At 41.9% G+C, this 16,848-nt stretch overlaps 1 protein-coding gene across 2 annotated transcripts in view; it reads right to left on the bottom strand.

Annotated features, from left to right (window-relative positions):
- The window catches only part of ELAPOR2 (endosome-lysosome associated apoptosis and autophagy regulator family member 2), a 91,403-nt gene that overhangs the window by 24,996 nt on the left and 49,559 nt on the right, over window positions 1-16,848 (bottom strand). The window contains exons 3-8 of one of the 2 annotated variants that reach the window (XM_052681019.1): window positions 5,999-6,194; window positions 4,847-4,994; window positions 3,417-3,503; window positions 1,578-1,683; window positions 768-920; window positions 120-205 (exon numbers count right to left, since the gene is read on the bottom strand). In XM_052681019.1, the coding sequence (XP_052536979.1) occupies window positions 120-205; window positions 768-920; window positions 1,578-1,683; window positions 3,417-3,503; window positions 4,847-4,994; window positions 5,999-6,194 (776 nt within the window). Of the gene's footprint in view, window positions 1-119; window positions 209-767; window positions 921-1,577; window positions 1,684-3,416; window positions 3,504-4,846; window positions 4,995-5,998; window positions 6,195-16,848 lie in introns of both variants that reach the window. The other variant, XM_052681018.1, reaches the window with a different exon arrangement.

Here is a 16,848-nt window from a genome sequence, read left to right on the forward strand (position 1 = left end):
CAGCAGCCTCAGAGAGATTCAGTTCTGGAAGCAAAATTGAGATAGCAAACCTTGTTTTCAAATCCAGACATCACAGAAAGCTCAATGAGATTATAAATAATATCAGGCTTTTTACTTACTTTTCCTTCCTTATCACACGGAGTGTGGATCTGGAAAAAGTCCTTGTTTGTGCATGGAGGACGCTCTATACATGCACTGGATCCCTCTTCTAAAAAGAAAAATACTCTTATAGCAGGTGCTATGGTTGGTAACTGATTCTTCAACAACTTTCTTATAACTGCAAGAAAGGAAACTGGAGACATTTTGACCATGAAAAAATGGATTTTGCTCATGTTGTTTCATGATCAGCAGCTAACCACAGCTGGGAAGACTTGAGATACCACATCATCCAACCACAAGAGAGGAAGGAATGGGCCAGGAGATTATTTGGCAATGAGGTTCCTAGAAACACAAGCCTGAAGGCAGCGATGGAGTCAGTAGAGGAACCACCGACCAGTAACACAAGTTACCACGAGAGGGCACAGCACACCTTCAGAAAGTGGGCTCCCTTAGAGATCGAAAAAGGTCTCCATCCATTCATGTTAGCATTTGTTGCTTTGCCCAAGATTGTAGCCTGTTTTGTCCTCTGCAGCTTTTGGGAAGCTCCACATTGATTTCCATTCTTCAGATCAACTGGACACTAAATTTCGTTGTTGGATAATTCTCACAGCTGTATACAGAAACACACCTTACATATTCACTCACTCAATATCATTTGATTTATGTACCTGCATAATAGATTTCTTCTTTACATTTGGTGCACTCTTTAGCTCCTTTCTCAGAATAAGTATTTCTTGGGCACTCTTGGCAGCCAGATGAACCAGGTTTGTCACTGTAAGTACCAGGCTTGCATGGGAAGCATTCAGATGTATATGCAACTCCTGTAAGGTAATTTGCAGGTAAAACAATAAAATACGGAGAGGTGTGCTCTACCAACTACTAACAGCCTGTGTATCTGGGAACAAGCCATTATATAGATTAAAAATCACAATCTGTAAGTACTCTAAAAACTTTGGTTGTGCTGAATCTTGATATCAATCTTTGCTCAGTGCAAGTCTTGACCCATGTGAGAACCTTACAAAGAACTCCAAGCTTGATTACCCTTAGAGAAAGGCACCAAAGAGCAATTCCAGATTAAACGAATTATTTAAACAGTAATTTAACCATCCTTGCTATGATAAAAGTGTCAGCCTATTTTTCACTATTGAGAGGCTCACCAATATGCATAGCCTTTTTTATAACAGAAAATCTCTTTGCTCCTTCCCTTTCTTTTTTATGATAGAAAACCTCCCTGCTCCTTTCCTCTCTGCTTGCCAAGCTAGTCTTCTCCAGTAGATGGCCTCGTGTACCAGCTAAATTCATTGTTCAGCCTTTTCCCTGATAGTGAAGTTTTCATGCTTCGTTTTTGCACATTAAAATAAGAGGAAGGGGACAAGGGGGATAAAAAAGCCACTTTGGTGTTAAGGGCACACAAGTAGCACTTATCAAGCACCATGACAAAAGAGTGAGATAATACCTAAAAGGCAAATATCTCTTACCTTCAATTGTGATGTTTTTCACCAGAACTGGCTTTACCACTTTGGACCCCATAAGAATCCCTGTTGTTCTCCAGTATAGTATATTACTACCTGATTTCAAGGTTACCTGCAACAATATGTACAACTGTTAGTTTGCATCCCCTCTCCAAGAAACATCTTATTTCTCTCTTCTGTTGCTCCGTTTTTGTGCATCCAAGCAGTATCTCAAGCTTTTCCTAAGCTGCTTAGTGAGACAAGAAGTAATGGAGAGACAATTAGGCAGATGCTGTGGAAACATATTTAAAAAATGCTAAAGTGGGTGTAATAAAAAAGCTGTTTGACGCTCCAGTTTTATGGAAAAACACCAAGAGCTGCTTCTGACTGTGTTGCAAATAGAACTGGGAAAAGTTCTACCATACTTACCACTACTCTACAGGTTGCTTTCTGCCAGCGCAAGTGTTGGCTTGAAGGTGCTGTATCTTTGTATGACAATCCTCACCCAAGAGAAGGGATAAACTCTACCAGCACAAGGGTCTGGGATACTGAGATTTATAGCAGTGCAGTGCACTCCTATCAGGACAGTTTTTTTCACTCAGTCCAAAAACTCAGCAAAAGAAGACACAGCACATTGTATCTCCCACTCCCCAGGCAACTTCAATCCAGGGGAGAGCTAGGTTACCCAGGTAACAGCCAAAGTTGGACCACATGAACCAAACATCATGCTGTGTGGTATAGAGATGTTGAGATGTAACAGACCTAGCATGCTGAAAACAAAGGCTGCAGTGAATGGAATACTGTGTCCAGAGAAGCTGGCAGGATTTGCAGCACAGACAAAACCTCAAGCCTCAAGGGGAGCCAGAACAGCCATCTCATCTGGCTCACGTCTACATTTCAGCCAGGCATTCAAGCCACCCTCACAGTCAGTGGAGGCATGTGCACGTTCTAGACAGTGAGCTCAAACAGCACCATCTCCCATTCAGATTCAGTCTATATCTTCTGGTTCACTTAAGCCAATGGCCTGGCCCCCGACCCACTCCTCAGTCTGTGTCACTCACCCCTTCTGATCCAGCTTTCTCACTTCCAAACATGACTCATGGGAGGCTTGCACCTGAGGTACCAGGCGCTGCCAACTAGAGCTGGCTCAGGAACACAGTTTATCCTCCAGGAAGATAAGCAGACAACAGAAAACAGAGCAGAGTGTTCTCCACGCCAATAAAAAGCCCTCTTGTTCTGGCATCACGTCATCTACAATGTGCCTTTGCTATCATGGCTCTGGGAATTGGGCTATGAGGGTCTAGTGAAAATCAGGCATTAGTATGAGCTACTAAGTCTGCACGTGGTCTGTGCACTAAGCGAGCTCAGCTGGCTGGGCCTTAGGCCAAGGAAAAGGCTGCTGTTCCCAACGTGGGCACTCATGTTTGCTACAGGAGCCACCTCAGTGTTTGCAGCTTGCTTTTTAGCAGGGTAAGTTGGAAAGCACAAGCTGGCTGCATGCACTTAGGAACAAAAAGCCAGCCCTGCCTGGCTGTGCGTATGGCTGCATGGCAGGGTCTTATGAGCAAACAAATGTTGCACAAGATTTCAATTACCATCATGTCAAGTGACCACGGCATGTGGATTTGCAAAAATCTGTTCAGCTTCATAAATACAGCACTTGATTAAGGGAAATCAATAGAAATTCTTGCACGTCTATCCTTTGCTTCGGGATCAGCTCCTTAGAGATCGTAGTGGCCTTGCCCTCAGTAGCAGACAAGTTGTGCTTCACATGTATTAACAGGATCTGATCCTTGCATGTTCAAAATAAATTACAGTCATTGATAAATGAAAAAAATATATATTTGTCAACAAATTTTTACTTACAGAATGAGAGCCCCATTCCCCATTGTCTGTCAGCTTCACCCATTTGTCTGCTGTGGATTCCATCTCTTTGCACTGGTCATTCTGTATCTGTTAATTAAAAACACAAGATCAGTGACGACAATCAGATATGTCTCTCAGTCAGCCTAATGATTGCTGGCTGGGAATGATAAGATTCAGCTTTGCTCCTGTTGCTACATATTTAGGACAGCAGCTGCATTATTTACAGGGGGAAAAAAACTCAAAACTTGCTATCAGCCTCCACTGATAGCATTCCTGATGCAGATGAAAAAAAGGGCAGGAGAGCCATACCCTCTCACCGTCTGGTCAGATTTGGATGCTGTTCATATTGTCTTGGCTGCTTCCAAGCCCTAAAAGTCCCAAGTTCTCTGAAATCTAGTGGCTGTGGGTCCCCAAATCCAGGCAGGATAACAACAGGGATTGGCATGCGGCCTCAAAGCTTTCCACTCATTTCTTCTCATAGCTATCTTCTCTAAAAGGTACTAAGTGCCTTTTAGGCATGAGTTCAAATACTCAGCCTTTCTTCCAGCAGGGAGAAAGGTCATTTCAATACTTTCAGCTGAAATTCAGTAGGTCTGAGGTCAAGACTCTTCCTCAAAGTTACTCCACATCTTGCCTGAAGTAAGTCATATAACTCCATATCTTCACACTTAATTCTCATCTAGACCCACTGCACTGAAGCAAAATGGGGAGAAGCACCTAAATAGAAGGCAGAGATCCAATTATCTTACACAGTCTCAGCATTTTGTGTCTGACTTCCTATATGGAAAATGGACATAATACATTATCTTTTTACAAGAATCAAAGGGCTTTATTATGTAGAAAGGCCTGGAAAGGGAAGCACCGAGTATTTAACAAGAAGTATTCACACTTGCATTCCATATTGGAGGACATCTCCTTTTACCCTCAGACCAGAAGTGCAGGCACCTTTCCAGTCTACTCATCACCCAGTTTGTACTTATGCTTGGGACTGCCCTGATCCAGATGCAGAACATTGTACTTGGCTTTGAGGTTTGCACAGGCCCACCTCTCAAGCCAGCCAGTCACTTAAGGATGTTGAAGGATGATGATCTGGATCTAGAATTCATGATCTTGTCATATTCATCTGACAACAGAATGCATATTTGTTACTTCCTCCCCATGAAGAAGGGCAGACTGGGGCAACTACACTGCACCACATAGCCCAGTGCTACGAACCTCCTGGTTTCCCATACCCCAACCAGTCCATCCACATGGGAAGAGCAGGATGCCTTTCCCACACAGGTCCCACCAGATTATTTCAGTAATTTGGATCCAGCACGGTGGAAGCCCAGCCAGGCTGCTCCTATTTTAGAACTATGAAAAAGCTAGTTTTGCTGCTCTTTTCCAGATTGAAAAATGCAAGGTTGGGTTCATCATAAAAAAGGTCTTACGAAAAATTCAAAGAAGATGTTGTTGTCAATGTATTGATACTCAAAGAAGACAGAACCAGACTTCTTCAGGTGCACGGCGTAGATGAGAGAAACAGTACAATCATCCCTGTTTGACTCGATGTAATTCCCTCGTGGTGTCCATGAAGAACTGATAAGTACAAACAAAACAAGCCTCAGCTCAGATCATAGGCACCGAGGAGACTTTTCTTACAATACAATACAAAAATGTATTAACACAATAAAGAACCCCAAGTCCCACTGTAGCTAAATGCAGTGGATTTATAGCTTTATTACTGAGGAGTCTTTTATTTTTCACTTTAAAATAATATTTATCATTAAAACTGTGTATGGGGACAGGTATGCCATTGAAATTTAGGACCCAATCTGCACAGAAAAGGTTTTTTAGCAAGCAGTCCAACACACTTTCAGTCATGTTCAGAAACAGCCTTCTGCAGCAATTGTGGGTCTCTAAATAGGCTGTGAAAGTACCTTTTAGCCACATTTACTATACCATAGCTTTGGAGCTTTCCAGCTACAAAAGAGCAAATCCCCAGGCTGGTCTTAGGCTCACGATTTGCTGATGAGTCCAAGGAGACCATAATTACAGCAAAAAAATGGCTAAAAATTTTCCTTCACAGTCTTGACATTACTGGGGCTGTTTGCCCTCTTGGAGAGCTTAGGCAAATCATTTAGCTGACTTCGTGCAGCTGAGAGGGACAAGGTAACCAGAGCAGGACTTTGCAGTGTCTGCAGAATTCCCTACACCTATCCTTCCCACTGCATTGTGTGGTTTGGTATGGATTTTCACTTCAGATAGACAAATAATTTCCCTGTGTGTTTATGGAGCTGAGCTTTCCAAATCTTCAGGACTCTAAATACCGTTCTCAAGAGAACACCTTGAAAAGGTCACACCACTTCACTAGTGGATCAACCGCTTACTACAGGATAAATGACATTTAAAGCACTCCCAAAATTCATGCAAGGCAAAATCCTCTCTCACACCAGCTGTGTCTACACCGCACCTGCACCCAAGGTAGGACCCCTCTTCCAAATGCACACTAAGAGCTGAGAAAAGACCTGCAGCATGTGGGCCTTATTTTAAGCACAGGCTCATCATTGCTGCATAACCCAGGCACTCACAGAACTTCTTACTTGTTGCAGCTGTTGGCTTTATTCTCAACTGAGCCCACTGCTGTATCCATGAATGTCGCCACATTGGAAAATCCTGCTGGCAGCTCGTCCCACTCATCAAACTTGATCCCACTGCCCAGCGAATAGGTTCCCTCAGCACATTTGCTGCACACCTGGTTCTTCATCTCCAAGTATTCGCCAGAGGCACAGGAGAAAGCTAGGGAGACAATCATTACCAACATATTAACGGAAAAAAAAAAAAAAATCCCAATTAATTTCCATTAGTTCTTTGCCACTTAATTAATTAAGAGTGAACTGATGGGAAGCAAATGAGAATGTCCAGATCTCAGGAACACAATAGGTGAATCCTCAACAAAGGCTACAAAATTCAGATGCTCTCCCGTGCCTACTTTTTCACCAGTATGGTGGCACTGGAACCAAATCTCCTTATGGCTCAAAGCTTATGGCACAGCTCCTTATGATTCACAGCTTGTCTCCACTGGCAAAACAAGATTTAGAAATGAAATCTCTAGCCACAAACTGTTCTCAAAAGCAATTTGTGAAAGTGAAGGCTTGTAATAGAGTTTTTCTCACTCTCATTCACTTACTTGCTACACTTTGAACTCAGTTAAAATTACTGGCACCTGAGAGACAGAGCAGACTCATATTACCCACCTTTATGGTAGCTAAGAAACACAGCATCTCATTGAGCATAACATGACACTACAAATGTAGGCTGAGAGCTGAAAACCTAATCCACAACTCTCTGCATTTCTCACGGACTGCAAAGAAACCCTTGAACATCCTGCCTGATCATAGAATCTTTAAGGATGGAAAAGAGCAGTAGAGTCATCTAGCCCAACCAACCCATTACCACCAACCATGCCCACTAAACCGTGTCACTCAATGCAACATCTACTCCTTTCTTGAACACCTCCATGGGTAGGACTCCATCACGTCCCTGGGCAGCCTGTTCCAATGCCTCACCATTCTTTCTGAGAATATATCCAACCTGAACCACCCCTACTGCAACTTAAAGCCATTACCTTTCATCCTATAGATCAGTCAAGACCACCAAATAACCCACATCTAAGAAATTAGGTTGACTGTGGTGCTATTAGGATGCTGAGAAAACATATACTTGTTACCAGGATAGCAAAGAGAGTAGTTAAACATATGTAACTAGGGAAGTATAATTTAGAAAACATATTCACAAAGTGATAATCCCACTCTTTTCCAGCCCTGCACTGCATCACATCCTCTCTGAGACTGAATGCCCTGGATGGAAACCAAATGAGCACTTTCTGCAGCATTTATCTCTTGTGTTGCTGGGTTTATAAACTCAACTCTGCCAGTCTAGCCAAAGTGGGACTCAGAGCAAATCACAAAACTCAGCCCAAGAAATGCTGGGAACTCTTACTGAATATTTCATGTGTGCTACATTGTGCAGTGGCAGACGTTCCATAAACTCACTTTACGAGACACAAAACTCACAGTCTGAGAAGCTGTCGGACTGCTAGCCGAAGTGGTGAAACTGTCCCAAAACAACTCACACCAGCTGAAGCTGCAGCATATGTGGTTTTATGGATGTGCTGACGTTTATCTAACTGCAGAAAAACTTGTTTGACTGTTAAGTACTCTGATAAAGATGTGGCTGCATAACAGCAATTTCTACCCAAATCCAACCTCCAGCTCAGGCTCCTGTTTCTGAGCTGGTTCCCAATGCATTTCTTTGTGTAATTGCCCTTGACAGGCAACAGTGGAATGCAGATAAAAGGTCCATTTTGATTGAAAGCTCTGCCAAAGGGCCATTATCTCTTCTTGGTCATATTGACATGCTCTCAATCTCAACTAGTGAAAATCAAGTCAACAAACCTGTTCTCCTAACCCATCACTCATGAGTGACACACCAAGAAGGAAAGAGCCAGCAGAGCTGGTGCTGGGATGTATGCATTCTTCAGGCACCCAGAGAAAAGCAGCAAGCACTTTCCTACATGTCTGTCTGAAGTGAGACCACCGTCTGTACAGCTTTTTACATTTGCATTTGGTGTCCCTACTCACTGCTTTAGCACTGTTGATAAATCCTGCCTTATTTTTCTCTTGAAGGTTCCAGAAAGAAACTATTAGGAAGGGAAATAAAAAAGCAAGCTCTTTTATGACATTCAGATCCTTGAACAGCTCCAGCGTTTTTTAAAGAAAGTTCAATTGCAAGGAACTGAGTGCTGCATAACCACACATCCAGATTTGTGAATTTTGAATAAGAAGACAGTAATCAAGAGAATCTTGCTACCATGAAGAAGGTGCAGCAGGCAGCAGAGCCTCCTCAATTGTACTGATGTAGATCAGAGATTATTACTTTAGCTGAACGAAGATCTTTTAACTCCTTGCAGCTTGATCATTTTAGAGAGAGTAAAAAAGTGTTCAAGAAATCAAACTGGCTGCTGCAGACTACACTGCCTATCCATGGCTCACCTCCCATGTGAGAGATGAGCCTTTTTAGGTGGGAAATTACCTTCTTTATATTTTCTAAGCATCACATTTCAAAGGCTGCAGCGCTTCCTGTCAAAACACGTACATCTGCAAGCAAACTAGCTCTGAGCATGCCAGCTGGTTGCCAGGTTCAATCTGGGGCTGAACGTGGTTAATAGCAACAAGAACCACTTTCGACATTGAAACAGATGCACCACTTGGTCCCATTCCAGGTGGTTGGTAGCAGGGGGGTGGGGAGGAAAGACTCCGTGGGCCAAGCACTGAGATGTTCTCTTCTACAGCTTGCACTTCCAGCAGGCAGGGAGACCAAGAGCTGTCTCAGCAACATCATTTCAGGAGTCTATCTCAGCTGGAGGAGAGCACACTGTACCCTTGCCAAGAGGGATCCCAGAGATTAGATGCCACTCACAATGGCTTCAGTGAGTTGGAAACAACGGTGGAAACATTAAGCATCACAGTTTGTGTCAAGTGGGTCCCATGAGTCCTCATATAGGAGCAGAAAGAACACCATACACAACTTTGTCAGGACTTATGAGGCTGCAAGTGACAGTGCCCCCGATCACATAATTACTGGTGAGAAGTTGTGGTGTCACCACTGCAAGCAAGAGTCCAAACTGCTGTTCACAGAGGGGTGATATGTGAATTCCTCATCAAAGAAGAAGTTCAAGATGCAGCCCTCAACGGGTAAAGTGATGTGCATTGTCTTTTGGGATAGAAAAGGGGGAAAGGGGTAATCCTGCTGTATTTCCTGGAACTCAAACAAACCATCCACTCTGACCACTACGTCACAACACTGACTAAGCTGGAGGCTCAAACTTCCACAGTCAGACCAGAGAAGAAGACAGTCTTTCTCTTGCAACACAATAAAACACCAGATCCCATTTCAATTTGAAGACTATGGAGCACATTGCCAATCTTGTCTGGACTGTCATCTACATCCACCATATAGTCTGGATTTGGCACCTTCTGACTTCCATCTGTTTAAGCCAATGAAAGATGGACTGGGTGGGCAACATTTTCCTAGCAATGATGCAATCATAGCAGCCGTGTAACAGAGGGACACATCTGCTGGTGCAGATTATTATGAGCATGACATGCAAGCTCTTTTTCATTGCTGATTAAAATGCATAGCTAATAGTGTGACTATGTCGAAAAATGTTTTGTGGCTGAGAATTTGCTCTATCAAATAGTGTTATGCTCTTTCCACCTGTTGTAGTTTCCAAAGAAAAAACTGAAGGCATTACTTTTAGAGCAACCTAACTGTTTTGAGTGTACCGTTTCACTTGTCATCCTCTCTTGCTTCAGAGATTAATCCTCCTGCTTAGATGTACCCTTGGTGACCACCACCCAGCCCTGGCCTCAGGGACACTTTGTTTAAGCATTTGATACTTTCTTTTTGGAGACAATATCTCTATTGAATAGTTCCTTAGATGTATATACTTTTTTGGAAAATAAAACTATGGCTGTTGAATCACATCGGCAATTTTCAAAATTTTTTTCCACAATCAATTGATCAGTTTTGGACATCGCTGCCATAAAGCACATCCTTGCAACCCTCTCCAACTGCAAGCTGTCATGGAATCATAGAATCATAGAATCATAGGATCAGAGAATCATAGAATGGCCCAGGTTGAAAGGGAACACAATGCTCATCCAGTTCCAACCCCCTGCTGTGTGCAGGGTCACCAACCAGCAGACCAGGCTGCCCAGAGCCACATCCAGCCTGGCCTTGAATGCCTCCAGGGATGGGGCATCCACAGACTCCTTGGGCAACCTGTTCCAGTGTGTCATCACCCTCTGGGTGAAATACTTCCCCCTAATATCTAACCTAAACCTCCCTTATCTTAGTTTAAAACCATTCTCCCTTGTCCTATCACTGTCCACTCTATTAAACAGCCGTTCCCCATCCTGTTTATGTGCTCCCTTCAGGTACTGGAAGGCCACAATGAGGTCTCCCTGGAGCCTTCTCTTCTCCAAGCTAAACAAGCCCAGTTCCCTCAACCATTCCTCACAGGAGAGGTGCTCCAGCCCTCTGATCATCTTAGTGCCCTCCTCTGGATCCTCTCCAAAAGCTCCACACTCTTCCTGAGCTGGGAGCCCCAGGCCTGGATGCAGTACTGCAGATGAGGCCTCAAAAGAGCTGAGTAGAGGGGGACAATCACCTCCTGCTCCCTGATATTAATGCCTCCCTGTCCTATTAACCCTTTCAAATAGCAGCTTGGGTGTAACACACCGACTGACAAAGCAATGCACATTGGAAAGAACATATTTGATCTTTTGCCTGTCTGTGAAAAAAAAAAAAAATTGAAGAAGTTTTGTTGTGGGTTGTATAGGGAACCAGCCTCAGTCACAAAGGGTGTTGCAATGTACTGTTAGGTAGACACATGCAGCTGCATACATCCATACATCTATGCAATAAAGCTGACACAAATTCGTTTCATGAAAAATTAAAGAGAGCTACAGTACTAATACCAAAACCATTGTGTAAGTCTGGGCAAACAGACCTCACTCCATTCTTTAAAAGGATTACAAGTCACCTGATAAAGGTGACTGTGTGGGTATAATAGACTTCAGCTTTCCAAAACAATTAACTAAGTTTGGCATGTCGTTCTGACAAAAAGAAAAAAAAGGTAGCACCACACAATACCAGTAAAGCACAGCTTAAACGGATTAAGAAATGCGTGAGAAACTGATCTCAAACAGAGCTGTCAGTGGGAGATCACCGCCAAGCAGGGGAGATGGAAGCAGTTCTGCCTGCCACGGCACTGAGTCACGTTTTTATCAGCAATCTGCAGAAAAGAAACAGTATTAAAATTGGCTTATGAGACTGAGTGGTAAGCCTGGAAGCAGCACAAGTGGGTCTGCTGGTGATCCCAAGCCAACTCCAAGTCAAGGAGCTCCAGCACTGCTTTCAAAAGGTAGAAATGTGTCCCAAAGAGAAGAAATCTGAAGGCTGGAGTGGACCCACCATTTATCAGGAGCTTCCACTATGTGCAAAAAGGTGCTAATAAAGTCTGCAGGCAGATGGATTTACAGGTGAAAGTAATGTGTAGAATGAAACCTGTGTATCAGAGGCAAGAAGGTTGTTCCAATACTAAATACAGTCCTGCTTTTGCATTTTTCATTCATGGAAAAAAAAGAAAAGAAAAAACAAACAAGCAAATAAAATTTTAAATGCTTTCAAAATTAGGGATAATGTGTTGCAGTGCAAAATCTGAAATAGTTAGTCTGTTTAGTTTATCACGAGATGATTGAAAGTCAATTTGATAAACATATAAATAACTCTAGAGGGAGAAGGCATAGGACCCCACCAGACTCTTTAATCAATGAGAGGACTGTATAGGGAGAGCTACCTTCTGGAAGCTAAAGTCAGACAAATTCAAAGTGGAAACACCCTAGAATGCACATTTTTAATAGCAAGAGTAACTGATCACTCTAACAGTCTGTCATGGTATGTGATGGACCCTCTGTCTTTCGAGTACTTTATACCATAACTGGACATCATGAGGAAGAAAAATTCACACCAAATTATCTTCCACACTTTCGGCATAACAGGATGCATTTGTATGACCTGCGAGGTCAAACTACTGAAACTAGTTAATCCCCCTCCTCCTAAGCTCTGTGAGTCAAGAGTGATGGTACTGTACCCCTCCTGGAACATAACATGAACATAGGAAATGCTGAGTTGGGAGCCCTGCCCCCTGCATAACTGCTTCCAAGGAGTGCATGCAATACACTATTTTTTCAGATCTGAAAGAACATTAGAATCATTTTGCAAACGTGGAAACGATTCCCCAGAGGGCAAAAGAAACCGTAAGCAGGCTTGCCTCACTTGCTCTTTGACTGCCAGGCTCCAGGGTCACGTTCTACATTTTAGTACAGCTGCAGCCCTCCCAGTGATTTCAATGGACTAAGTCAAATTTGCTTGGCATGTTTCTGTTCTAGTGAGTGATGCTAACAATTTCACATTGCTTAGTCTTCTGATGCTAGTCATTGAACAAAGCTGGACTAACAAGAGTAGATGCTCACATATATATTGCTCCTCCTGAGGTCTGAAACCTGCCTCTGTAGTGTTTTCTCATGTCAGTATCTCTCAGACACTGCTATGCTGTAAGAGGAATTGTGGGGATTTCAAGGTAAATCAAAGCTGTCTCAATGGCCGATATTCTCCAACACCAAATCCACAACATAACTCAACTGCTTCCCTCCCCTATGCAGCCCTGTGTCCCCCTTCCCTCAGCAAGTTTGACCCCATACCACTCAGGTCCAGTAATTCCCTCTCCATTGGCCTTCTCAGCAGACTTCCCCTTCAGACATTTCTTAGTTGTGATACTTAAAATTATTGCAGCTATTCTGAGCGAGGGCATGTTTGCATGCTTTCCTTCCCCTGGCTCACAATACATTCCATTAAAAAACAAAAACAACATGGGACTGGATTTTACCTGATTATAACATTAGAAAGGGTGGCAGTGGAGCTGCAGAGAGTACCTAAATCAGTGAAAGTACACACAAAGATAACCTCGAACTCTGGCTTTCTAGCTCTCTCCCTCCATTTATTTGTTCTTCATTCAGAACCCAAACCCCTGGGCTTAAGGTGCAATGCTGTCACCTCCTGCAGCCAGAGCTCAGTTATCTTAGACTCCCATAGGCAAAAGAAAAAACTGTAGGTGAGAAAAACAATATAAGGTTGGCAGCAGTTGTCCCTCCAAACAGCTGCTGGCTTCAACAGATGCATGCCACAAACCTAGAAGGGAAGACGTGACCAAAGGAAAGCAAACTGAGCCATCTGTTCAGTGCCACTTTAGGACACTGTAATCCACAATACATGGAACCAACACCCAACCACAGTACAGGAAGAGTAGAAAAAAAACAAAGGAAGAAACAACTCATTGTTTTATTATTAATGTTTCCTATAATCTCAGCCAGCTTCAGAATGTCTTCCGTGAATAATTTATATGAGGCTTCTCCAATAGACTGTGAATAATTGATGTTGGTTTTCTTCAGTCATTATATCCCAATGTTATCAGGAACCAGGCCGAATCTTTATTTAAAGAAAAACTCTGTCAAGCCTTCTTTGGCTTGAAATGTGATCACACTGAAATCAGAGGTACCCTGGAAAAGAGCAACTTCTGTGGAAGGGACGCTTCCTTTTCTTAAGTGTAAATATTTTTTCCTTTTATCCAAGAAATGACAAAATGAATCAATGTTCTCTCCAGTTCTTCTCTTTGACAGGAACAATACCACTTTCCCGAGCTGGCTTGGCATATGGGAATTTATTTTTTTTATTTACTTTTATTTCATTGGATGGGTACTTAAAGCTGTGGTTTTGGAATTGGAATATTCAGCTAATTCATGGAGTAGAACATTGAAGGAAGACAGTTATGCCCAGGAAGTTAGCAAACAGAGCTGCTGTTACAACAGTCACCCTTATGGCTCAGCACTGGAGAAGTTGGGGAACAGAGGAGGAAATGTACCTAGAGGTGAGTAACCCTCCATTCCTTACTGACTGATGCCACTTGGCCTATTTCAATTGCTCAAATTGATGGTTGGTGCAAATGACTTCTCACAACGTTTGAACTGTCTTCTGCAGTGGACTAGCAAACACAATCCAAGTATGAAAGGAAATTTATGTCTTTCTGGTGTAGCAACTGTAAACCAGATAGGAAACACTAAGAAATCTCAACAAATCCTAAACAGCTATATTTGAGCAATTGCATTGAACTTGAGGTATCCAGGGACTGGATTACAACTGGGCCTCAAATACTGACTCACATGAAAATGTCTACACTCAACTATCTCCATCCTATTCAGCTGATGTGTCAAAATTTTCAGTGTGATCACAGTCTCTCCCTCACACACCCGGTCTGTTTGCCTCTCATACCTCAACCATAGCAAATCTTAAGGTCTTACTAGTTTCCTTCCATTTAAAATAGAAATCAGATTCAGTAGGTTATGTGTCTAACTTATTGAATTGTACTGTGTACACAAATAGAGCAAAAGAAGTCAGAAGACTCTAAGGCAAATCTTCCCCTTGGAAGCCTCAATACGCACACCAACACACAGCTCTCAGTAATTCTTCCCTGGGAATTAAACTCTATGAGTTCAGTGCAAACTTTTAAAACATTTATCTAAAAGGATCTTTGAAAAGTCAACAATGTGACTTCTTACCCAAAGATACTCTATTGCTCATGCACAGAGGTAATTAACTCATTAACAGTGATGCTTAAAAAGAAATAAAAATACACATCTGTTGGAGGCTTTCAGTAGCAGCTCTCAAGCTGCCATGCACGCCACTGCCAATTCAACATCTTCAATTCATGGCATTGTTGCATTAATTCCTTGCTGTTCATATCAGAGTTAGATGTAGAGCCAGAATCTGTACTGTCTTACTCTCTCATACATCTTTAACTGCTAGATAGAACATAACAGGAAAAGGGACAAATCTAAAGCAAACAGAAAAATACCCAAATTCCCTCAGTAATCATGCCCATAAATAATCCATATTTTTGGCTTTCAGGTTTGAGAGAGCAACCTTCCATATGCAAGGATGGACTCCTATATGTTGACAAGCAGCTTCATGAAGGCTGTTCAGCTGAGAGGGGAGAAGAGGTTAAAGTGATCCCAAAGATGGAGGAATGAGAGAATTTCTGAATACTTCTCTTGAACACTGCCTCAAAATAGCACTTTCCTACAGCTCAGGGTACCCAACAACATCTGTCACCACATATAAGTATCTAAGTGCATATGTCAGATCTAAATGACATGGTTAAACACCAGCAGCTATTAATAGCTTGACCTCATTATTTCTTCCAAGGTGAATACCAAAAGCAGCAATATCTGAATGACATGAAAAATGAAGAAAAAAAAATTAGTGCATCAAGGTTGATGAAGGCGAGATCTAGTGCTTTGAAGCCATGAGAAAAAATGAGGATATATGCCTAGTCCTCAGAGCTATGCTGATGTCACCATATTTGCTCTTCACAGCTGAAAAAAAAGATATCCCAGTCATTTCAAATATCTTTAATGAGACCAAAAACTAATCCTCAATTAATATTAAATAAGCAAATAACCTCTCTGATGATTTGTGGGATATACACATTTGCTTCAAGAGGTCCTAACTCCAGATTTCCTCAAGCCTTTCAAAAAGTATGTATTATATTCATATATTAAGACAAAAAAAACTCTGTGGTGATAATTAATTTTTCGATTCCATAATAAATGATTTTGACATAACATAAATACACTTTATTTGTTAATCAAAAAATAACATTGGCACTGTTGCCCAGAGAAGCTGTGGATGCCCCATCCCTGGAGGCATTCAAGGCCAGTTTGGATGGAGCCCTCAGAAACTTGATGTGACGCGAGGTGTCCTTGCTCATGGCAGGGAGGTAGAAGCAGACGATCTTTAAAATCCTTTCTAACACAATCCATTTAATTGTTCTATGATCTATATGTACAATAATGTAAAAAATAGAGAAACTACTACAACTTCTTGTTGCTATTTTCAAGGCTTCATCAGCCAAATTTCAAAATTCTAGCTAAAAACCTGGAAGTACAAATTATGTACCATGAAGACTATATACAATTTGCTTGAATACAAGCACAAGTTGACATTGAACAGATACAAACCAACACTTTACATCAGAAGGCTGTAACACAAGCACGCTGGTATTGCCAGATGTATCCAGTTCATATTATTCATCACATTACACACAGATGTGTACGTGCGTACATCATACATAATAAAATTCACAGATGCCCAATGATTTCAAGGGAATAAGGATCTGGCTCACACCTTACTTGCTCAGGATACCAAATCTTAACAAAGATGGAAAGGATATCAAACTTTAAATGTTTTTATGAAGTTTAAACTTCTACTACATTTCTATTGTAAGAGCGGAATGGTAAAATAAAAATTTCTGCAGATCTCAGTTGCCTTAAAGAGTTACAAAACTTGCAAGTCTTAAAAAGGTCACTTGCCCTAATGGTGTTTAAAGTACACTGTAATTAGCAGAAAGATCCATATCTCCTCCTGTGTTTCCTAGAAGCAAATTACACAAGTTTGAATAAACTCAACAAACAGCACAGTAGCAATAAATCAGGACAAAATTTGCTCTTAGGCCCCAGTAAAAGTCCATTGTAATTAAGGATATTGTTTCTCCCAAAGTCAGTGGAGCTTTCCACATGATTACCATTCAGTGCACACTTACACACCTTGCCTTAAAATGGAAACACATTTCTGATTTCAAGTTTCTTTTCCTTTAGCAGTACCAAGTAAGAGTGGAATTTTCTAAGCCTTAATAACTGCATGGCATTGTATATCACTGAGTTCTTCCATATTATCAATGATTTTGTGCCTCTTTTCATATGAAAGCATTGTA

This window comes from Tympanuchus pallidicinctus, unplaced genomic scaffold, assembly GCF_026119805.1.
Source record: "Tympanuchus pallidicinctus isolate F22 unplaced genomic scaffold, pur_lepc_1.0 scaffold19, whole genome shotgun sequence".
Classification (NCBI taxonomy): Eukaryota; Metazoa; Chordata; class Aves; order Galliformes; family Phasianidae; genus Tympanuchus; species Tympanuchus pallidicinctus.